Raw genomic sequence first — 24,789 nt, forward strand, 5'->3', positions numbered from 1 at the left:
TGTGTTGTAGATTTGACTAATATCTCCCCCAGGAACTGCTAACACCTGCTGCATCCTTGCAATCTAGGCAAGAGGGGTGGTTGCTTTTTCTTTTCCATTTATTTATAGCTTTGCATTCTTTTCACCCTAGACCTTGTCTGGCTTTTGTAATCACGAAATTGTGCTTTGCTTTTTAGAGTCTTTAGAAGAATATCTGCACATTAGTACTTGCTGGGATGGAACAGTACTGTAGACATACCTACGTTTTTCTGTCTTTTAATAGAATTTAGGAGAGGGGAAGTGAGAAGAGAAAGCAACAGAGGCATTATATCTAGTCCTCTGTATCGGCTTATACTTAAAACTGCCAAATCTTCTGCACATGGTTTCAGTATTGTATGAATTCAACTTAGATGGCTAGTGCTTAAAGTTCAGATCACAGTTAAATGCTCTCCGGTGCTGGTGATGGCATGAAAAGGAAATAGGAATTACTCTTTAATGTCATTCACATATACCTAACAGTATTAAAATAGATATAAGAAGGGATGAGCACAAAACTTACAAGTTAATGAAACTTTTTGTCAGTGAAGAAACTTAAAGTCATAAAGGTTTTCTAAGGTCATGAAAGCATTTATTGCATGGTAAGTAATTTTTTTTTCTTTTGAATTTAATGGTTGATTCAGTCTCCATTACTTTCAGAATTTGCTTCTAATGAGAAAGAATAATAAAAGTAGTACAGATGATGATCAAAACATAAGTCGTATGAAAATTCCTGAGTAAAAGTAAGCAAATAACCTCCTCACCTAGATCTGACCTGTCTACATACCTCTTCTTCTAGTTGCACCAATGTAACATCGAAATCCTTAGAAACACCTTACCTCTCTAACTAAGCTACTTTCTAGACAGAATTTATGGTATAGCTATAAGCATGCCGCTTACTGAAAACAGAAGTGAGGGCATACTTTGAACACCTTCTCTATTCCTTTTTTCGAAATTTCTAGTGGCTTTTCATAACAGAATCATTGATTACTGAAGGGGAAATTCATTCTCTCATTTTCTGAAGATGAAGACCTATTTAAATGTCATAGGGAAGGAAGGAATTTAGTTATATAAAGACACTGTCAAATATAGAAGAAAAAGAGATTTTTCTTCCTCTAAATACATTTCAGTTATGGCAATTAAATATTTCCTGCAGAAAATATTTCAGACAGAAATGTGTTCTTTTAGTTGACCATGTGCCATTAATAAATCTACTTGAATTTTAAACTAGAGATTTTGAGAGAATAAGGCATAGTCTACTGCTTCAATGGAATATCTGCATTCCGTTACTGTTAGTCACATGGCAAAGATTTATGAAAGCGAGTATCAACTTACTGATATTGAAGTAATGGTAATTCTCCATATTTTTGTAGGATTTTGCCAAATAACCTCCCCTTATTTTTCGTTAAGAATGTTGTTATATTACTGCTAATACTTTTGAAAATAGGAGCAAGAAAAAAATATATAGGAAAATTATTTCATCATCTGTTATTACAGATCTTGAAATGGATGGCACAATGCAAATGAAAAGTATATCTCAGTCTTAAATTCCCCATATGTTCTATACTCTCTAATGTACATGGGGGACTTTTTGGATGGATTTTACGTAAAGTATCATGTTAACAGAGAATATAGGACACAACAAACAGAGATTACTCTCCTACAATAGTCATCTCTAATCTCATAAGTGTAAGAGATTCACACTGTGTTGTCAAGTGTTTTTACATCAGGAGCCACGGAGCTGGGACTCGTAGGACTATTTCCACTCCTATTGTAGACTTTGACCTTGTGGGACCCATTTATTGCCTTCATTACCTTTTATGCATCTGCAAAATGGGTATATGAAAATAATACCCTACCTATTTCAGAAGTGTCTCGAAGCTTTTGAATTCTCAGGGGTACTTTGAGAACACGAGGTGAAAGACTCTCCAGTGATCTAATTACAATGATTAGAAATACTGTAGCCATTTGAAACATGAGGAGAGGTACTATGGGTTTCTCCTCTTGGCTGGAGTTAAGTTCTTATATTAAACACAGATCAGGTCAAAAATAACTTGCTCATTTCTCCAATGACGTGACAGATTGTAGCTTAAGTATAATGTCATTGTGTTTTATATCTATGTTTGGGATTCTTATTGTGGAGCTGTGCTTAGGGTTATATAAAAATTTATCTGATGCTTTCTCTTCTAAGAGAGTAGGGAGGAAGCTGGGTGACAGCTCTCCCACTCCTCAGGTTTGGGACATCAGTCAGGTCCCATGACAGCAGGTACTAGAATCAGCAAATTACTCATTCAGTGTGGCAGTGAAGCAGCAGAGGAAATTGCAGTTTATCTTGAGTTGAATATTAAATATGTCAAACCATTATACCAAACAGAAGTATTTTGATTGCATTTATACTAAAGAAATACTCCGTTTAGAATTTCCAGAAGATGTAGTTTCTGTTGAAAATATATTTTGACAGAAAATTTGTTAAGTCTGTCTCAAATAGATGTTGCAATGCAGTGCAGTGAGTTATGACTTCTGTAATGTTCTTGAAGATAAAACGTACTCAAAATACTGATTTATGCCTGCAGCATCAGCCATGCAGTAAGAATGTCCTAGGCCTGACACGATTATTCTGAGAAACCTTACTTTTATCAATTTGGTAAGTTAACATGATCGCTACCAGACCAGATGGAGAAAAATGTCCATCCATTATCTCGAGACTATTTTTATCTGTAATTGGATAGATTAATCATGAGATGCATTGAATATCCATTTCGGTGAACCTGGACTCTGTTCCTTTCAAATAAACTATTGAAGGTTTAATGTCAGACTTCACCAATCCATGCTAATTCATTGGTGTATTTTGAATAAATAGAGAATGCTAAAATGTATTCCCATTTCATGGAACTGTCATTATACTTAATTTCTGAATATTCCAGGTAAAGGCAATTAATTTATTTTCTAGCAAATATATAAAAGTTATAAAATCTACTCAGAAAATATGCAATTTACTCCAGTCTCTGAATTGTATAAATATATTGCTCTGCTGTGGACAATCTTCACTTTATTTCATGTTTTTGTTGAAATGCAAGGCCAGATGCATGCATTAAGGGTGCAGGTCCTTTTGTAGACCCGTGTGTTTGAGGGAAAAGCAGAAAGATTAAGAAAACCATACGTAAGTGCCAGTGAAGGAAGATGCAGTATTAGTGAAAGAAAAACTAGGCATGCCAAGGCATATGTATATTGGAAAGTACTAAGGAGTAACCAAAGCATTTCAGGTGAAGACATTACGACAGGTAACAATGGTGATACAGTGTTTCTTTGCCCATCTGGTAACTGTCATGTTAGAGTGACCGTATATTTATAAAGCGTTCACACCTTGAACTTGCAAAGGAGTTTGCTGGGACAAACACGCCCTGTGCTTTTCAGATTCCACTGAAGAATCATATTCAAGCACAGAGAAATATTTCCACTGTATTAATATAAGCATGAGTTACCATTTAAAATAAAGTAGTTAAACTCCACTGTGAAAAATAACAGAGAAAACGCAGGATGCAAGGGTGAAAAGAGGAAACGTGCCTTTCTGTAAGGCCATATTACCCTGTGCAAAGTGTCTCCATTCTCTTGCTGTGATGACAAGAGTAAGTTCTTGTACTCTCATTAAAGAGAGGAAGAATGTAAAAGTCTTGTCTACCAGATGGGAATAAATTATAACAATTTCTTGTCCTATATACTGTTTCTGAAGCCTAAGGCAGAAAATCTCCAGGATACTATTCTACAGGAAAATGCAGTCAGGGTCTAAATTTCACGACTGTCCCATGCAACCTATAACTGGTCATCCTAATCTAAGCTGCTGAGAAGCTGGACTTGTGGTGTTTTATAAATTTTCAACATAGTTAAAAATTAAACTTTTGTTAGGAGGACTTTGCAGAACTCTTTGGTTGTATTTTTTCTAAATTCAGAAACTTTGACAGTTTAAGTTTCCAAACCTGTGTGTAAAGAAAAAAAAAAAAAAAAAGAACTACTATTATTGAATATTTCAGGTTCATAAAAATGCACAATATTGTTTGGGAAACCTCCAGAAGAAAGGAGTCATTTTTTAAAGGAATATCAAATTTAAAAGAAGCTTTTGCATTAAGGCAGTAATAAAGCAGTCCTGAATCATGACAGGAAAAGCACTTAGAAAAATGTTCCACGTAGTTATGACAAATTTTATTTGTAAGCAGTCTGGATAGGGCTATAGACTGCAGCCCCCACTGGGTACGTATTTCAGAATGAAGAAGAGTTGGATGAGGTTAATGATCAGAGCCCTCCTAGGAAAATGTATGCAAACAAATGTTGTTCTCACGACTCTATCAGTGGCCTAACCATTTGCAGTAGGTAAGCATCCAGTGGTGATGTTTATTCCATGTTCATAACCTTACCAAATTTACAACTGCATTAAAAATCTCCTCTGCTTTATATAAGTAAGATTAAATTAATCTTGAAGGAAGGCTTCTAATTCTCTGTTTTTACTGTTGTGCAGAGAGTGTGTGGAAATGGATGCAGTGATCCCCATGATCAATGTGAAATTATTTTGGGATATAAGATGCTGTATAAATATTTAGACTTTCAATACTGAACTACTATAATTAATATTAGAGGGGGCTAATGAGACACAGAATATGTAAGGTCTCCTCAAGCCCTTGAAGAAATACAGAACATAAATGAAGGCCGTAAGATACCAGATTGGTTAAACTCAGTTGAAGGAAATATTACAAAGAGAGGTTTGGGTTTTTTTGCTTTAAAATTCTCAATCTGAGACTTACAACATGTATGAAAAATTACCTCTGTTTTGCAAGTCTACTTGTATATAAGGTCCTACAGAGACAAGCCATTAAGACTAATGAAACTCTCTTAAAAATACAATTAGGAACAACAAATTAACGCAGTTACTGATAAAGAAAAGTGGTCATGGCTAGGGAGAAGAGATTATGTTTGTGCTGTGTGGTTTTATGGGGGAGATGAAAAAGCACCATCATTCTTGTCACAGCATGAGTCTTATTCCCTGCTATGCCATCTCATAGTTTGAGATTACACTTTTATGACTTCAGAACTGCTATAGATGCTTTTTTCATTCCTTCCAACCTAGTGGTAAATTCAGTAGCTTTTAAAATTACAGCTTTAACTGTTGCTGTGGAATTGTTCTGCACTGGAATTTACTTTTTCATTGCATTATGGGATGATGGAGGAGACTAATATTTTTCCATAGATTTTTTTTTAATGTTGCATGAATCAGCAATCTTTTATTCCTTAGAATATCCTTCAAGAAAATTGAATTTTCAAAATTACAGTTGGATAGGAAAGCTTTACTTCTACTGCATAGAGAAGCATTTTTTCCAAAGATAGGCAAAATGAGTTCATTATAAAAATATTTGCATGGTTTTGCATATAAGCATATATATGTCTGTGTGTACATATATATGTATGTATGTGCATGTTTATATACAGAGAGAGAGCGAGAGAGACCTACCTACACAGTGCTAAGAAACAGTTCATCGAATTAAAGCTGGAAACCTCTTCTTATATGAGAGGATTTCTTTGGATTTCTTAACATCATTTTGCATTTTACGTCATAGTTTCTAAGACAAGCATTTTACTGGATATAGAATGAAATTATACCTCTCTTCCCAAAATATTTGAAAGTAATTAAAAAAATGTTTTTTCTATCACTTAAAAAAACGCAGTCCAATTGGAAGATTTTATTTTTCAGTTGTTTGTTGGATAAACTTTGGCCTTTTCTGAGCAGATCTTCTCATACGCCCCTTGGTAACAGTATGTTTTAGTACACCGAAATGATTTAATGACATGGATATAGCAAGCTGGAAACCTGCCTGGATCTATAATTAAGGAGTAACAATGTGTTACATATCAAATAATTCTACTCTATACTATGTGACATAAAAGAGTAACAATCCTTAAAAGTGCTTATAAATAAGAGTTTAATGTAAAACATTACATTTTACTATTGATAGAATACATACAGCCCATGTTATTTTACAAGACTGCGCTCTTAATTGGCTTCTAACCAGCAAATATGCCTTGCCTAGGGAATCTCACTTTGCTCGTGTGTTTATGAAACAAACTGCCAAACACTAACAAGTGTTTCAAATGGCTGAAATCTTACGCTTACCTGCAAACTTGATGTGGAATTTATTCTCAGGTTTCAGTATTTGGACATACAAAGGACAATTTGGAGCAAAGTCTTTAACTGCCCATGCTCTTAAAATGGTTTGATGATCCTAGAATAAAGAGTATGAGGTGATGAAAATGAAATACAAATAACTATGTTACATTAGAAAAAGAAGCTCTTATCAGACTGATTCCATTGAAGAAAACTCTTTTTAAGACTACATAACACCAGCTGGTGTGAATGTTTATGTACATGTTAAGTAAAATGACGTATTATATATACTAGATATATTTAAATACATAAATATATATACATATACACAGACAATCCAGTAATTCTGCAGACACAGACAAGGCTGAGGTACTCTCCAGGTTCATGAACAAGGTCTCCCAGGCCTCTGCTTTGAGGCATGCTTCAAACAGGAGAAACACCAGCAGTGGATGATTTTAGACAGGGATCATTCCAGAAGCCTACAGGATCAGCTTCCTTCCAACCTCCATTATCTTATGATACTTGTATAATATATTCTATTTGTTGGAACGCAGATTAGAGCGTTTGTTTCTAGAAATCTTCTACTAATAAGACATTTTATCCCTCTCCTGTATTTCTGCAAGTGTTGGTGATTGTCCAGTTTGGAAGGGGTGGGATTTGGATGTGGAAGAATTGTGTGAAAACTTAGATGATAGTCATGAGTCACATCTAATTAATCAAGAATTATGTATTAGATGTGTCCTTCATACTCAGAATGTCCTTCAGAATCAGAATTTAAATAATATTAAAGGAGGACATCAGGAACTAAGAGCTTAAAATTGTGGATAACTCTAATATCAGCTCAACAGACGTACATTTTTGTGCAACTAAAACATTTGCATAACTGACGTCAGAATTTTCCCAGCTACTGACCAAAGAATTCCAAGCCATTTCCCAGCCTGTTAGTTTTTGTACTTATTACCACACGTCAAGAGCAAGTTAACCACAGGGTGAATACTGCTATCCCATGAAAGTAAACTATGCGATAATACATTCATATATTTAATCCACTAAATATAGCTAATTTTAGTCTATCAGCCATCAGCTTTTATTTATTTCAGAACTAAAAAGGAACATTTGAGCTGCATGTAGGAAGCAATACTTGGGTTGAAATGCCTTGCCTAGTCATGAAATTGGCGGTATTAGAAGATAAAATACAAAGAATGATTCATTATGATTGCAGCACCAGCAATAAGAAAAGCTTTCAGACTCATGAACACAAGAGAAAATCTCTGCCTGAAACAGAGCATAATTGACATTTTCAAACCATAATATTTTAATGTCAATTGAGATGTTAGCAAGTACTTTTTTTACTAGAAATATTAGAATGGAGTCATAAGAGGAAGACCTTTTGAGGATGGTAAAATACATCATTTCACATTTTTCTTAGTAACAGTTTCATAGATGTAGGATTGCTGTGCCCATTCAGGAGATTTCAGAACTTGGATGTACCCTGCTTTGCTTACATGCAGTCACTTTTTCTTCACTTTTTCTATAGCACATTGTGACTTATCCTCCTTAGAGGTTTTTTGTATTTAGAGTTTTTTGCTGTTTCATCTCAAGGGAATGAAATGCCAACACACCTTAGAAGCAGCAAATGGCTGGGTAATGAGATAGACAGCGGTCATACAGATATGCTAAAGGAGGAGTAAGAGGTTTGGGAGTGGATTTGGGACAGATTTGAAAAACCTGTATTGTTGAAGACATTACTTAATCTTTTTATGCAAAAGGTGTCAGAGAAACACATTCAGAGTCACTTCCAGTGATGGTGTGGCTTCATTGCACAGGGTTTGACATTACCAGTTTCCTCTCTTCCTTTCCACAGCAAACATACACAGACCACACTGGCTTGCAAAAGTGGTGAGAAAAGGCTGTTTCCTGTATGCCACATGCATACAAATATAGCTTATATTCAACAAAATTTAAGGGAATTGTTTTTTTTCATTCTTATTACATAAATGAGCTAAGATTAAATTTACTGCAATAAATCAAAACTGTACCAGTAAATAAAATTTTGGTTCTACCTTTCAGACTAAGTTTATTCTTCCTCTTTTTTTTTTTTCAATGTTGGATATTTTCTTGGATTTTTTTTTAATTATTTTGTCTAAAAAGCCTGGTTTTGTCAGAAGGTGCAAGAATTATTAAAAATAAGAATGAAGAATGCTTATTAAAATGATTCAAATGCTATGATTTTGTTAAAAAAGGCAAACAAACCTAGACCCATAGAAGTGCGTGTTGTAAAACTACAAGTATTAATCTCAACATAAAATATTTCTAGGTAATTCTATACGAAAGGGAAAAACTCCTTAAAATTAAAATCTCTTGATGATTATTTGGCACATTTACAATTTTAACACTGCAAAATATGTATTGCTTTCAATTTGCTAGCTCTTTTTTGAAGAAGCAGTCTACAAATGTGTAATATGTATAAAATGGATACTTAAATGCTCTATATAGCTTCATAAGATCAACTCAGTGTGTATGTACCGTTAATATAATAACCTTGCATTATTGTTTCATTTTCTTTCTTTTCACTTGTTATATATATGTGCTTGTGTACAAAAGCTGGTTATTTGGGTTTCCATGTTTTTTTCGCTCAGTTACTCTCCCAAATTCCGCTCTGAAGACACTCCAGGGGAGAGAAATGAAAATACTGGTACGCACTTTAAGTGATTTCTTAGATTCAGTCTCTTCATATAGTATTGGTGGCTCTCTGTTTTACATATGTAGCAATTTCTCTACTATATTGCAGTGACTTTAAAAAATGTTCACATTTCTCCCAAGTAAAAAGGAGGTATGTATGTACATACTATAAACAGAGATAACTGAAACAAAATTATGCTACTATTCACATTATAAAATATATGCTTCTTCAAGAGATGAGGGGAAAAAAATGCTCTTCTGTGTGCTTTCCATGTAATGAATTGCAGTCAGTGATAAAAAATTACCACTGATACCAATGGTGATTAATATAGAGGTGATATTTAAGTTCATGTATCCCAAGCTGTAAGTTTTCAAGTGGGTGTAATAAGAATTTAAATTATCAGAACTCAAAGCAAGACCTTGATTTAATATATATTTTTAACTAGTTCTGTTAATTTAAGTTTTTTTTTGCCACACACACCAACAAATTAGTTATATCTCCTATGCAATGCATCCATCTTGTGATGCTACTAAGGCAGTGTAACTTATTACCAGTGTAGTAGTGTCACGCAATTTGATTAATAGAAGGGAGAAAAAAAAGCGCAAGCTTGAACTCAACCATCTCTGAATTTTCAGAAAGCATCAGAACAAAGCTTTCAGCAGTAGAAGTGGTCTTTCATATATTTATATAGCCTATTAATAAGTTATCTACAGGATAATTCGAAAGAGACTTCTCTTCCCATCCCTCCTTGAGTTAAAACAGCAGATCCACTGTTTTCAGACACCTTAGTTTTGTGGAGCAATTTGATGTAGGCAGCGCATTGAAGCCACTGGCTAACTTTGTGGTGTGGCACAGACTACTTTCCTATACCCACCAATCCAAAAAAAAAAAAAAAGTCATCCAGATTTAAGTGCAATTTGAACTCTCTTTAAGACTTGCATCCTCCAGAAGTGAAAAAGATGTCTGTTCTGCTTGCTTTAGCAGAGAAGCAGCTTACACCTTGGTCTGAGATGTCAAAATAGCATTTGATAGAATAAAATTTGGCAGAGCTTTGTCTTGCCAGAGAAGAGAAAGTTTCTGGTAGGAGACTTTGGAAAGCTGACAAATTCTTGGTCTGACAAAGTTCCTACTCCTCCAAGTGAAAAAGGAAGTAACTGACAATTTTTATGAAGTAACTGCACGTCACCTGTTATTGTACTTTGCTTCTGAGCTATAGTTGAGATCCATGGATCAGAAGCAACACAGACTTTGGCACTAAAACTTATTAACTAATGAATCAGCAAGCAATGAACAGCCAGTGGTATCCATGGCAAATAAGTAGATCCTCTCCTGAAGATTGTAGGTGGGGAAATAAAAACCCTCGTGGACTTTGAAAAATGACATGAGTAACAACAGCTTCTCTGGTTGGGAATCTCCTCAGTGCATCTGCTAACTTTTATTTTGACAGCTGTCAGACAAAGGAGAGGATCCAAGGCACTCCTAACAGTTTGTCAGCTTCTCAAGCACAGCAGGGTGAAAAATCAGTTGTAGTTATAAAGACTGATACTGGGATGACAACTGAACTTCCTTCAGACCAGTGACAAACTGTAAACTTACGTACTACATTACTGAAGTACTTAGTAGTCACTAGAGCTGGATCAGTGTAGGAAATTAAATCCATTTCATTTCAGAGCTCTAGGGGGCAGTAAAATAAAACAAAATAATAATAAAAAAGATGACAGTTGTCCTATTTTCGACTTGCAGTATAAATAAATGCATTCCCTGTGAAAAAGAAACGTGAACAGCAATAAAAAAATGCAGAGCGAGGTGACACCTTGTTTAAAAACTTCATATGACATTGACCCCGATTATCACTGCTACGGTTGAGATACTGTGTCATTTTTACTAGCCAGCCACTCACCCAACAGGGCATTCTGTCCCAGAGGAAGGTAACAAGATTGTGTCTTTGGTGAGATTTGCCTGTTTGTATGTTCCAGATACAACGATAAATGAGGTTTGATAATAGTCTGTAATGGAAGCTGAAATGTGCCAGGTACCATTTTGGTATTTCTTGGGGCATGCTGTCCCTGAAAGCAGAAAGGCTGCCTGGAGAGAGTTGTAGCTGGCCACGACTCTGAAATAAAAACTCCATATTGTTGTCCAGAACGGATGGAAGCTCCATAAGGTTCACGTAGAGTCCACTGTCTGCCCCATAGGAGAGTTCAGCAGAGCTGAAAACTGTCCTTTCTTTGTATAAATTCTGGAGAGGTTATGAACAGAGGTGAACAGCTTACCTCGAAGTGAATCCTGTGCTTAAAGCTGCATAAACCTACCAAGTGCAATGTAAATCACATACTCTGCTTGTATGGGATTTCTCATTTCTAACCATTTCACAGCTGTCAAGTATATTTTGTGAAATGAGATGATGTAGCTTATTTATTCTGAACTTCATGGCTAATTTAGGCAAGGCAGTTTGGCTTTTTGATATTTTTCAGTCTCACAGAAGTTACCGGTATTTTTCGAGGTATTTGCAAGAACTGTTGCTTTTCATATCCTTAAATACCCTAGCACCTCTGTCACTTCCAAGCAGTATATGCTTGCCTTACTTGTCTACTCCAGGATTATTTGCTGCCAATTATTTGCTGCTGCTAATGTGTTTTCAGGAGTCTATTGCTGATTAATCAAATTCAAAACTCTTTGTTCAGTCAGTTTGAATATTTTAGTAGGAGCACAGATTTATTTTCCAGGGAGTTCAATGGCTTTCTGCAAGTGATGGGTCCAGCACAGGACCCATATATTGAATAAAATATTTTTTACAGCATGCTGATAGTCTGCAAAAAATTAGGTTATTTTTGATAAAATTTGCTTGGGGGGACACATTTGCCTAGCAAGGAAATAATACAGTCTTCTTGCCAGCTGCAGTTTATGTTCCCTTTTTCGTTCTTCCTTCTCTGATAAGCCATATGTGTAGGTATGGAAACAACTAAGTTTTGATAGCAGATGAAGTAATTGTAGCAAGTGACAGAGAATATATTAAGAAATACTATATATGTAATGCAAACCCCTTGTTTCCCATGTTTTACTGTGTCTGGTTTTAATATTCAGAAAAATAATTGCTAGTTCTTATAACATAGCAGCAAAACATCATTTTTAAATTGAGATAGCTTACAACATAATTACTGCATTATAAACACTAATTTGATTTTGTTAGGCAATTTCTAAGCATCTTAATATAACTCTGTGAATATTCGGACTTATTCTGATCTTCCTTTGGAGTTCAAGATTGAAGTGAATAGAGGCAAGTGTGCAATAATACAGCATGCAGCTCATGGTGAAAAATTTAAAGTTCTGTTCATAAATCCTTCCTCAGTGGACTTTTTCCCTGGATATTTGTGATCAGTATGTAATCTCATTAATCTGAAGAGTTCTAGTTCATATTAAAATAGTTTTATTCTTTTATCACGGATACGCTGAGTAGAGGCTTGTATTAGAAGGCCAATCTCACCCTGGGCTGCACCAAAAGAAGCATGGCCAGCAGATCGAGAGAGGTGATTCTGCCCCTCTATTCTGCTCTCGTGAGACCCCACCTGGAGTACTGTGTCCAACTCTGGAACCCTCAGCACAAGAAGGACACGGATCTGTTGGCCCCCAAGAGGAGGGCCACAAAGATGATCAAAGAGCTGGAGCACCTTTCCTATGAGGACAGGCTGAGAGAGTTGGGGTTGTTCAGCCTGGAGAAGAGAAGGCTCTGGGGAGACCTTATAGCGACCTTCCAGTACTTGAAGGGGGCCTACAAGAAAGCTGGGGAGTGGCTCTTTGCAAGTGCATGTAGGAATAGGATGAGGGGCAATGGTTTTAAACTAGAGCAGGGTAGGTTTAGATGAGACATTACGAAGAAGTTCTTTACAATGAGGGTGGTGAGACACTGGAACAGGTTGCCCAGAGAGGTGGTGGAGGCCCCATCCCTGGGGACATTCTATTAGCAGTCTTCCTTTGTGGATAGTAATTTTACCTGACTACAAATAACTAGTAGCATAGGCAAAACCATAGTAACTTATTTAAGGAATCTTTTTCGCATTTAAAATTGGCCAATATGAAAGATGGTCAAATACTCTCAGATGTATTGGTTATTTGGTACTAGTCACAAATTAAACTTTCAATACTTCAGTAGTTCTGAATGGAAATACCAGTTAGTTGATATATATCTCTTTTCTGATTTAATAAACATAACTCTTAGAATTGGATATCTAGAGCAAACATTGATATTAGTCAAGGCAATTTGAATAAAACTTTTTTGACAGAGTACTACTCTTTGGAGTGTTTAATGACCAAGTATCAATTTATGTACCACGACAGTGCTTATGTGGTATTCCGCCATTATTTCACAAAAATAGGAGAGAACTCATAAAAATTTACTTTATTCAGCATGAAAATTGTTTTTTTGAAAGTACTGTATTCTTACAGTACTTTTTAATATTGTTTTTCAAGTCCTGTAAGAATGTATAAATTCTTGCTTTTTTTAAAAAAAAGTTCAATGTATAACTTAAATGTGCTGTAAAATCCTAACTTCTTTGGTAGGTAGATCATATAATTTATTTTCTAAGAAAATGGAAGTAGATATGTTATGTGAAATGAGCCATTAGATCATGTTCCATAAATTTGTGAAATCCTGGCCTTACAGAATCCAACAGAAACCTTTTCATTATCTTAACTGAGACAATAAGTTCATCCCACTTGTAAAATCTCTGTGTAAATCAGCTAATTTTAATCTTCTGTTGACAGAAGTCTCAGTTCCAGAGAGGGAATAAAGGCAGTAATGGTATAAACAGCATGCACATTCATTCTCAGTTAATTCTTCAAAACTTACAGCTGCTGTCCGGTCCACCTCACAGCGGCTACTCAGAATGAAACAAGCTTCAGCGTCATCCATCCTAGAAAAGGGGAGAGAAGCCTGTTACATACCAACAAAATACTTACGTGGCCTTGTTTCACACCTTATAGTCTTGTCTGCTTATAGAAACAGAATATAGAGAAAGTTTAGTCGCTCTGATCTCATGCATTACCTGAATGTCAGCAGCAGTCACCTTGTGTACTAACTCACAGTGTACCAGTAGTTCTTGACTAGGTTCTGGGAAACTTTCTTTCCCTGGTGCAAGTAGAAGCTGTGCCCAAGTAATTAAAGCAGTGTGTCTTCAAAGACAATTGATTTGCAAAAATAAATATTTATCTGCCATGAGTATAAAAGTTGAATAAATAGCACCAGTCCGCCTAGTGTGTAAAGGTATGATATGTACAAGTTATTATTGATAAGAATGAATGAGAAGGGGCAGATAACTTAATATAGACTTGTCTTGCCTAGTGATATCAGAAAAATGGGTAGATGTTACTAGAATAATGTGTTTGGGATAAATAACAACCATTTCTGTGCATGTATGCATTAAATGAATTAACTATTTTCAGTTCATGGTCTCTTTGACAACTTTAAATGCCTACTTGTTCTCTAGTGGGTACAACTGGTCATGTAATAAAAAGAGCAGCAGTGGAAGTGCAGAGAAAAACCATTTGACTGCAGGTTTCATCAAGTTTGCATTTCCTCTCTTGTCTCAGATGTTGATATCCTTCTCTAGTGAATCCTTCTTCACTTAGTGGTACATGGAAGTAAAGAAATAGGGACTTGGTTGAACTCCTTGGGAAGACAGGACTTTCTGGGCAAAGAGAAACAGGACGACCAGAATTGATTTCCTGGGAAGCGGAAAAGTCATACAGAAGCTAGGGAAAATGAACAGGCAATTCACTGCTCATTTCAGCAACTCCATTCTGGAGTCTGGAATGGGACCTGAGACTCCTAAATCTTTGCTTTCTCTGCTGCTAGAAAATGGAATTGGTGGTTGTTAGTAATAGTTTAGGCCATTGGGATTCTAGGCTTAGACTGAGAGCCCATTTTTTTGGGTACTGTACAAATGCAGAACAAAAAGACAGTCCTTGCCATATAAACTCTAAGTGACAAGACAAAGGACAACAGAATTATATGCAAACATGGGAAACAGGAAGAGACAGTGTGACAATACCTGAATTGTCATGGTAGAAATACCATTATCATAGTAGAAAATGGTCTCACTAGAAATCAGAGCAGAGAACCAACTGAAGAGAAGATGCGATGGAGGATACTGGGATTACTTTACAGATGTTTTTGAGAAATTCATCCTAGATTGAAGGGACAGCATGGGTGAATTTACAATGGGACTTGTATGTTAATCTGTTGTATGTGTGACAATAGCATTACAGACTTATCAGAAGGTTACCTCTCAGTAAGAACTGGGAGTTGCAGGCTAAGTGAGAATACGGGGTCACTCCTTGGTGTAATAAAGAAGGGTAAACCAGGGAAGGACTCCAATGAGGCAAAGCGATGTACTACACAAATAGTATTTCCAGAGTGCTCTGAAACAAGGGTTCAGGGAGTTGAGATGATACGTGTCAAGAACATAAACATAGTTTTTAAGTGGGACAAAAGTGAGAGCTTGTATGAGAAAACACTTGCAAGACGCAGGGTCAGTCTACATAGCATGCTCTGCAACAGGACTCCAAGCTTATGATCCACACTAGGATACTGGTTTTATTTTGGTAGCAAAAATTAAGATCTATTTACATCTGTCTGAACCTAAAATGAAGTTGATGAGTAGATATCCATAATGCGATATCAGATAGCTTGGCCAACCTTTTAGTTTTCAACTACAGAAACAGTGATCAAATTTGTATGTTTTGTGTGAAATCATTCAGAGAAAGTATAAAGAAAAGAGAAGGAGAAAGCCAGGTCATTGTAGATTCCCCATAGGCATCTAGCAGTAGGAAAACAGGGGAAGCCTCAAAAGACTAAAGCACTTAAAATGGAAAAATCATTGTAACAAAGGCAAATCAATATATCCAAAATACAATGTCAAATAAAGCTGATGTGGAGAAGTGAGGACAGGAGGCCACTTCTGAGTGCTGATTAGGAAGAAATGATGGAAGCTGTATGAGTATCTTCCCAGAATTGGGAAGATAAGGTCTTTAACAAAGTTGTAGGAAAGAAAATTCAATGAAATTAGATGAGATTTTGATAAGCGCTGATGGAATTGACAGTAGATATAGAAGATTTTGTGAGGAAATGAAAACTCATGTGAACATATTCACCTTTTTCCCCAATGTTTTTTGTTAACTTCTTGAATAACTTCAGCCACAGATGACAAGGATAATAACCTGAGATTAACATCTATGAATGCCATGAATTTAGACAACAGAAGTACTAATAGCATCTGTGTGAAAAACATTCATTAGAACACAGAGTATCCTTATGAGAGAAGTGTTATTTATGTCCTAACAACTGAAAAAAAAGCTTTTTCAGTTACATCATTTTTATGTGCCAGAAAACTGAATCTGAGACAAAAAAAGCAATAGTTCCACTGCTTGAGGATGGCAGAAATTAAAGGGACTTTATATATTGAAGAGAAGTTTGTGAAAGGAAAAAGTATAAAGTAAAGAAAAAGAGTGGACATGAATAGGATTAAGATTTGTGATGGTTCACTAAAGGAAGTGGAAGGAGAGAGAAAAAATACTTGAGGTCATGACAGAACATGAGAGAAAGCTGTAGGGGAAAGAAATCAAGCCTGGTAGCATTATTCACTTTCTAGTGCTAGTCTGCATGGAGAATGAGAGATATTTTAATCACTTACTGTGTTGTTTCAAATGCTGAAGTAGCTATAAAGTTTCCAGTCATGCTGATAACAATGTTAGTATCAGTGTGATACTTGATGACAGAATTTGTTGTGGTTTTTTGTTAAAGCTGGGCACATGAACGTTGTTCAGAGAACACCAAAAATTTGCAGTGTGAAGATCTCAAAGGTAGGAAGCAAGAACAGACATCACTTTTGTAAAGACGAATTGGCATATAGGGCACATAAAGAAAAATACAGTCTTTAGTTAACTGGCTATTTACTACTTACGTAGTCAGCTATTCCTTTACTTTTTGGTGCAACCTTTATCATGTTATTTTGATATTGCATTTTACGTATAGTAATGTATAAATTTTGATAATAGACATTTCTTAATTAATTTTTTCTTGTTGGTGGTAAACATTATTTATTAGAAGTTTACCGCGTGCCTTGTTATCTTCTCAGTACATCATGTTCTAATTTAAAAAAAAAATACAGCAAATATCTTAGGTACTGGGTTATATTTCATATTAAATGTTCTATTAAATTCCCACTACGCTTCTTCCCTCAGGAGAGGTTGAAAATTATTCTGTGACAGGTACATTCAATTACATGTTCTGCAGGAAAAAGCACAGTTCCAGAGTTGACTACCTCCAAGTTATTATAAGTGAAATTCACGATTACAGCCTAATTTTTCTTCTCCTAATGTGTAGAACAAATGCCAGCTAAATCCCCACAAGAATTCCTTGTTGAAATCAGCAAGAAAGTAAAAAAAATGAACGTGTCTCTCAAAGAAAATTCCTAATCCTGAAAAAACCTTTACTGTATTTTCTAATTCTAAACAGATATAGAAGTAGTTGGGTTTTTTCAGTGGCAGAAAAGATAACGCCGCTCACTAGACTTCTCACGGATTAGATTCTTGGAAATAACTCTCCTGAAGTAAAGAAGGATGAATGACACAAATACTCAGACAGGTGTTGGCTTAATTTTAGATATCTATATTAGTTACTGCATAAGTTCTAATAAAGAACAATGCAGATGAGTTAAATCAGTTATTTGCTAAGAATCACCTTTCTCTCTCTTCAGAGAGTTTAGAGACGGTCCTCCTACGTGAATTCCACTGTGAATTCCTTCACACCTTCAAGTGATTGATTGATTGATGGTGGGGGGGATTGAGGAACGGTGTTTGACTGATGTATTTTGATTAATGTCATTCACTATTAACCGGCAGAGAGGATTTTTTAGAAGTGGTGAAGTACGTGGTAAGAAAAAAGCCTTGAAAGAGTATATGGAGGTACAGTAGACTAGTTGTTTACACTACCAGGTTGAACTCAGGAAGAAAACAAAACTGTGCAATGAGTTTAAAGGGAGATAATTATTTTTGTTTACTTTTTTGCCCCTTCAGTTGGTAAGGAGAACTACCACCACGTTTACCATCTTCACTCAAGGAGCAGAAAAAAATTCTAGCATTACTGGCAGTTTTGGAATTTTCTCTGCTGCGTTTTCAGAAGAAATCACAGGCACTCTGTTTCCATGCCTTTAAAAACTGAGACAGAAAAGAAAGTGAAGAAATATTTGGTCAAATGAAAGAGCTTACAAATACTTGTTCCTTGAAAAATTTCAGATATAAAGAAAACCATATTATATCGAAGAAAACCAAATTATATCAAAGAGCCTTGCTTTCTAAATATACATACTTTCCTTCTAGCACCACTTTTGTTGTTTGTCAAACTTATTTATCAAACAGTATGAGAGAAACAAAATTAAAAAAAAAAATATTTGCCTACTTAGCTCTCAACAGGTCTTGATCTTTTAGTGCTGAGCCTTGCAGATAGATAACTCTTTGGGACCACATTGGGATTTGTAACACCCTTCGGACCTGAGCATCCATCTCAGTAGGACACAAAATAACGACATAATAGTCCTGTCAAAAACATAAGGGGAAATAATCATGTTATTTTTTTATGCTACCATTTATTGTTACTAGAGAATGAGTCAACAGAGACTCAGGATGTCAAAAAAGTCTCTGATAATTCTCAGATTTTATTGACAAAAGTTATCTGAATGTATGTATTTAAAATATTGAAATCTTTAATACAAATGGCTGGAGAGTTGTCAACTGTTTAAAGAAGACTCCACGGTGGCAAGTAAAGTTCATTTAGAAACTGTTTTTCTTTTTCATGTGAGCATAATTTTTTTTACAGACAGTTTACATTTCCGTCATTCTAGCTGGAAAAGGTAGGAAGTTTTCAACAATCAAAATGGAATTGTTTTCCCCCAGAATTTTTCCTCTACATTAATGGGCAGATCCAAACCCTGTCTCCTGTGTTACAAACAGTCCTTATTAGGAAAGGTAAGGTTGCTCTAAAGTAAACATGTGTGCACATATGAAAAAGAGAGAGAAATGGAATGTGAGAGAAGAGACTGAGACTTTAGGACAGGCGTGTCATAGAAATCTTCCTTAGCACACACAGACCTTTGCAGAAAGTTTAGTGCATTGGATCCAGTGCAGCATCTGTACCCTCCAGCTTCCCATTTCAACCGTGAAGGGAATGTATATAAGCCCTTTTAGGCTAAATAAGTAGTAATAAGACTTCTTAGTCTCCAGTGTACCACAGAGCCTGACTCATTCTTCAGGCTAGTTAACTAAATTTTGGATTTCAATTTGTGTTTGCATCTATAAAGAACTGGATTTATTTGTGTATTTGCTTATGCCTCTCACTAGCTAATTATTTTGGGGAGTATTTTGGATTTGGGATTTGTCAAATTGCTGCTCGGCAATTTAAGGGTTGTATTTTTGTGATTTTTTGCACTAGTTAATGAAGCATGGTACTACAGGTAACTTAGTAAAAGACACAGAGAAGATTTAGTAAAAGAAACAGTCCATAGCAAAGCTAATGAGCATGAATCCAAATTGCTCTCTTATATAAATAAGCTATTATATGATCAAAACAAGTTTGCATTGGCTAGGGAATATGTGTACATTAAGAAAATCTCCTGTGTGTAATCTTTCAAGGTCTTTTTCCTTTAAAATATGTTTCTTTATTTCTTAATTTCAACAGTTCCAAAAGGATCTAATCTTCCTAACACTGGCAAAAACAAAAAGCAAAATGTGAAAAACAAAAGTCTCTTTGACTTGTGAGGAGTTTTGGATCCAGTCCCAAAACAACAGGAAAAAATAATTTGAGTAGTTTTCATTTATTTTCTATTTTGGAGTAGAATATAAAGAATTTGAATGGAAACATCTGTTTCTAAAAGAACTGGCATAATTCAACAAGACAGTAATTCTATCTATTTAGTCTGTTTACCTCAATTTATAATGAATGTCTCCATACTGTATCTCAGCTTCTTATTGCAATTATAGATTCCCAATTCAGTCAGCTATTCCCAAATTTAGTTTTACAAATTAAAGATACTTTCAGAAGGCTGTCTGCAAAAAATCAGTGTTTTGAATTTGTTTTCTTTTTTTTTTCACTGTAAGTACCTGTAATCTGGGGTGAGCATAGAATTCATTTAAGAAATCCATAAGTAAGTCAATCTTCAGAGAGCTGACACATAGCACAACATGTTTTTCAGTCTGAGCTCTGTGTCGACTGTAGTTACCACCAGACTTTTGTCTCTCCATCCACAAATATGCCAGCTGTTCAAACTGCAAGAGATGCCAATTGTCACTGAAATACAGACAAGCAGGTGTGCAGTACAACTGTATCATGACTTAACAATGTTGCACCATTCATCTCATGCCTCTATGAAAACACCCCCTTAGCCCACAGTGTCTTTTTCTTTGTAAAAACTTCTCTAGTAAGTAGGTGAGATAGATAATAGGGTGATTGAAAAACATGGCAGTAGAGCCAGTCTCTACCACACACAAATAGCACAGTAAATGCATTAAAATATCATGAGATTCCAGCAAATCTCAAGATTTTAGAAAAGAATGAAGGTTGTACCTTCTTTTATGTATTTTATACCTCCGAGCTCTCTTTTTCCAGTGCCTTGTGACATAAATGCTCAAATGAAAGGTTAAATTTTCACAAACTTAAGTGCACACTGTGAGTATAGATACTCAGATAGAAGCATAATTTTACTTAGTTTGGGCAATAACTCTTCTCAGAGATTTTATAATGTTCTGAAGGTGACCTCCTGTGTACTCTCTTATCTGTCTTATAAATTCAGATACAACTTAAATACACAGCAGCTGTTAATACAGCAAATTTGCTATTGCCAGCTAAACAATATATGCGGGCAAACAGTAAACATAGCTCTACTAGTCTGAATCATTTAGATTAAAGAGAATACTGTAACAATTAGTGCCACTGTTAACAATCTGTGATAAAACATACAACACCATTTCAAAGCTTCTTGTAAGTAATATGCATTTAATATTGAGCTCAATTTAACTATGTATCTGTGTGATAGCCACTTTTCCTCATCCACATTCAACTCATGGAGAGATTGAATCATTAATAATAATTGATTTCATATCATAGCAGGACAAAAATTCAGAAGAGAATGCCTCCCACATTCTGTGTATGGAAAACTACATGAAGCTCCACTACCACAAGAAAGCTATAAAATAAAGTAGATTAAAATTTATGTGAAAGGGCCATAGATTCCAGGTTATTTAATGGTAAGGCAGAGGTTTTATGCCTGAAGTGTATATCAGAACTACTTGAAAAATGAAATTTCTATGTCCTAGGAAATTCCAAATTTCTTGAGTAAAGCATATGTTAGTTTTCAATAGAATATATATTTTACTAAATTTCCACTGAGTGGGAATATAATTGTGTATGTAGACATTAAATATTTAGGTATAATTAAAATGTTCAAATAATTTCAAGAAAATTTATGCTGAAAGCTTGAGCTTCCAACCTCCCAGGGTTTCTGTGTTGTCTGCTCACAGTGAGCTTTAGTTCACTGTCAAAGAAGCCGAGTCTGGAAACTATGGCTGTGTGAGAAATTTTGGAGCTTCGTGGTCTAGCGGGTCTACTCTAAGCTTTGACAAGCACGCACCATGCCTCCCCACATCCCTGTTTTGTGGCATGAGGTCTTTGTGACTACCAAGTGTGGAACAGTTAACATCTCAGCAGAGCTTCCCATATAATCTCGGGGTTTCTGTCTTCAGGCCTCACTGAATGAGCTGGGAAATGTTTGGTATAAATTTAATGAATCTGATTGACTCCTTGAAATACTTGGATTTTCATAAATCAGCCTTTTCCTGTTGAAGTTGTGAGAAGTCCTAAGCTTCAGTAGGCATCAAAAACTCCTAACTGTGCTGTTGGCTCTGTGTGTGTGTGTGTGTGTATACCGACATACACAGCTGTGAACCCAATTTGCTTGAGTTGCAGATTTAATGAGATTTTTTTCAAGTTAGCACTGAGCTGTAAGAGTAAGAGAGGAAGTGGAGAAAACCAAGATTAGAAACAGGGAGAGCCTGCAGAGGAAACGCTATATTCATAAAGAAAGTGCTGGCTACTGTTGTTGTTTTTTAAATTGCTCCATTAATAGCAAACCCATATCTCAAGATGAAGGAAGGGCTCCGTGGTACATCACAGGAAAATAAAGTTTTCACCAGCACTTGAAAACTGTTATTAGTGTTCTGTTTTTTAGTATTAATCTAGACAAGAGAAAGGAAAAAGGAAGGGGAAAAAAACAGACTAGGAGATACAGAAGATTGTTATTTTTTCTGACATTTTATATACAATAATAATAGTAACAATAAATTATTTCAGTTATTATTCCTTTGTTTTAAAAACAATTCTGAAGAGAAGAAAAATCCACATTTACCTGTATGGGCAACACCACAAGAGCAACACAGATCATAATGACAACAAGCAGCTTTGAAGGCCATATCTTGGGTGTAACATCCCCAAAGCCCACAGTGGAAAATGTCACTATGCAGAAATAAAGGGAGTCAAAGAGAGTCAACCTGTTTCCTGCTCGTTCCAGATGCTGAATTCCACAAATACTATGTAGAAAAGAATGAATAAAGACACGAAAAATAAAAACTGTACTTAGGGTCAGTTCAAGTTTGATGATTATATGTGCAGAGAACTACTTATTTTCAGAATTCATAAATTGCTAAAAAAGACATTTTTTCAAACAAGAATAAAAATCAGTATCAAACCAGAAGTGTGATATTAATATAAATTTAAGATTTCATCTGTAATAAAAGAAATTTTTTTTTAATTATTTCAATATGATAGTCACAACTTTGTTGCTAGGTTTTGCTTAGTAGCTGTTGTGAGGGAGAGATGGTATACAGAACATCACGGATTGATGCAATTCCTTTCTAAACCAGAACAAAACAGATGGTATATAGCTGCCACCATTCAGAATTTTTTATAAACATCTTTCAACTTTTTCAGGGAGAGTTTGCTGGTATGGCCAAGAAAATGTACATAATGCTTTCTTTAAATCTGCTGCTCTCTATGTTGGTCTCTATCCCTTTCTGTGTCAAGAGTTACTGGCATGAACTAGTTATGAGAGATATAGTATATACTTCCATACTAGAAGGATAATGCTGGTACAAGCGGGTACTGACTGTCTAGAATAAACTGAATGTGAGAATTGCAGGCTATCGAATTGTCAGAGGAATAAGCGTCCAGGGTCAGCCTTCAGGTAGAAAGTGGAAGATGCCAACTGGTATGCAGAATCTGCTTGCTTACAGTACAGAATAGAAATATGAGGGTTGGTTGTCTTTGATAGCAGAACAAACTAAGTTCTTTCCTTCCAGTCACACTTTCTGTGAACAAGTTAACTAGTAATTATTTCTCTTGTAATCAGCATGATGTGCTTTTGGTTTTGAGAAGCTGTATCAGAATCTGTCCACAGGTCTTAACTCCTATTTCTTATGTTCCAGATTTTAAAAATATTTCACTTTGAAAAATATACCATGATAAAGAGCTTCCCAAGTTTAAAATAGCATCTTCCCTAATACAGTAGAATTACTTAGATCAGTTCAGGCTTTTAAATTATATTCACCTATATGAAGAAAATCAATGTGTGAACCACCCTGAATAGTGTTTTTTCTCCCTGGAGTTAGCAGAATGATTTCTCCACAGAGAATTAGAGATAATTGATAAATAATATTGTATTCCTTAGTAATTATTCTAGAACATACCAAAGATTATTTCTTCATATGCGGTATCCAGATGGTTGTAGTCACTCATTAGTATCTGCCATGGTAAGATCTTTGCATCACCAGGGAGACCCTGTGTTTATAACAGCTTTAGCAGTTGTTCTTCTGTTCTCTGTTCTGTTCTCCAAAAATAATTTAGCTGTGGGCAGTGGCATTTCCAGAACATATGGATCAAATTCCCAGTTTCCTCTTCACAGTTCTAGCATTTGTAGTTTTCACACATCTCAAAATGTTCTAAAAAGGGTGGGGTTTTTTTTCCCTGTTGTTTGCATAAGTTTCATACTTCAGTCAGAACTGATACTTTTTATATTCCTATCCAATTTGTCCCACATTTTTCACTCGAGTTGTAATCTAGATCTTCACAATTTCACTATGTTCCCCGTTTCTTTTTTTTTTTTTTTTTTAACAGAAAGGATAATTATAGTTTTGTCTCGGAAAATATTAACAGAAGGACTGTAAGGAATTATGCTAATGAAGCTTTATTTTGGTCTCAGACAAGGAAGTTTTTCAGCTAAATCCTTCTCCAGAGTTAATTTGAAATAATGGGAGTATACTGCAGAGGCAACCAATACAGAAAAATAAGGTATTTTAATATCATTATTCACATAAGTTATATGTAATTTTAAAAGCAGAATGGTGATGGATTCTTAATTCTCTGTTGTTATTATTCCTGATCACCTTGGTGCATTTTCTTCTCTTTAGTTGCCTTTTGTGGGTACATCTCTAAAACACATAATCTTGACTTCAGGAATTAGGGTCACGGGGGCCAGGAAAGCAGCAATTACACTGAGCTAGTGATATGGCTCCCGCCTAACAGGACTAATACACTGCTCCACTAAGTGTGTTAAATACCTGCAGATGGGTTTATATTGAAGCATAAGGCACGATCCTATCATTGGTAGAAATGTAATTTTTCTGATGCTGATGCCTGTGAAATTGCTTGGTGTTTGTATATGCAAAGGGGTCAGTTTTACCCTTTGTATCTAACAGGATGGATTAAAATGTAAAAAAATATTGGTACCCTAGGTTTTTTTTTTTACATTTTCAAGGAATGAGAATTGTTTCTTCACTTGTTGTTATTTTTGTAAAACCTTAAAAAAATGTAATAGCTCACAGGTAGGAAAACTCAAGTCTTGAT

General features: G+C 35.5%; 1 protein-coding gene across 7 annotated transcripts in view; it reads right to left on the reverse strand.

Annotated features, from left to right (window-relative positions):
* Nucleotides 1-24,789, reverse strand: part of KCNT2 (potassium sodium-activated channel subfamily T member 2) — a 197,383-nt gene that overhangs the window by 98,815 nt on the left and 73,779 nt on the right. For all 7 annotated transcript variants that reach the window (XR_012588877.1, XR_012588876.1, XR_012588875.1 and 4 more), the window contains 5 exons: nt 22,298-22,478; nt 19,998-20,162; nt 18,301-18,437; nt 13,693-13,756; nt 6,173-6,281 (listed from right to left, as the gene is read on the reverse strand). Coding sequence is in view for 3 of the 7 variants with exons in the window: in XM_074599205.1 (XP_074455306.1) it covers nt 6,173-6,281; nt 13,693-13,756; nt 18,301-18,437; nt 19,998-20,162; nt 22,298-22,478 (656 nt within the window). In the remaining 4 variants the exon portion in view is untranslated. The remainder of the gene's footprint in view (nt 1-6,172; nt 6,282-13,692; nt 13,757-18,300; nt 18,438-19,997; nt 20,163-22,297; nt 22,479-24,789) is intronic.

This window comes from Larus michahellis, chromosome 8, assembly GCF_964199755.1.
Source record: "Larus michahellis chromosome 8, bLarMic1.1, whole genome shotgun sequence".
In the NCBI taxonomy this organism is placed as follows: Eukaryota; Metazoa; Chordata; class Aves; order Charadriiformes; family Laridae; genus Larus; species Larus michahellis.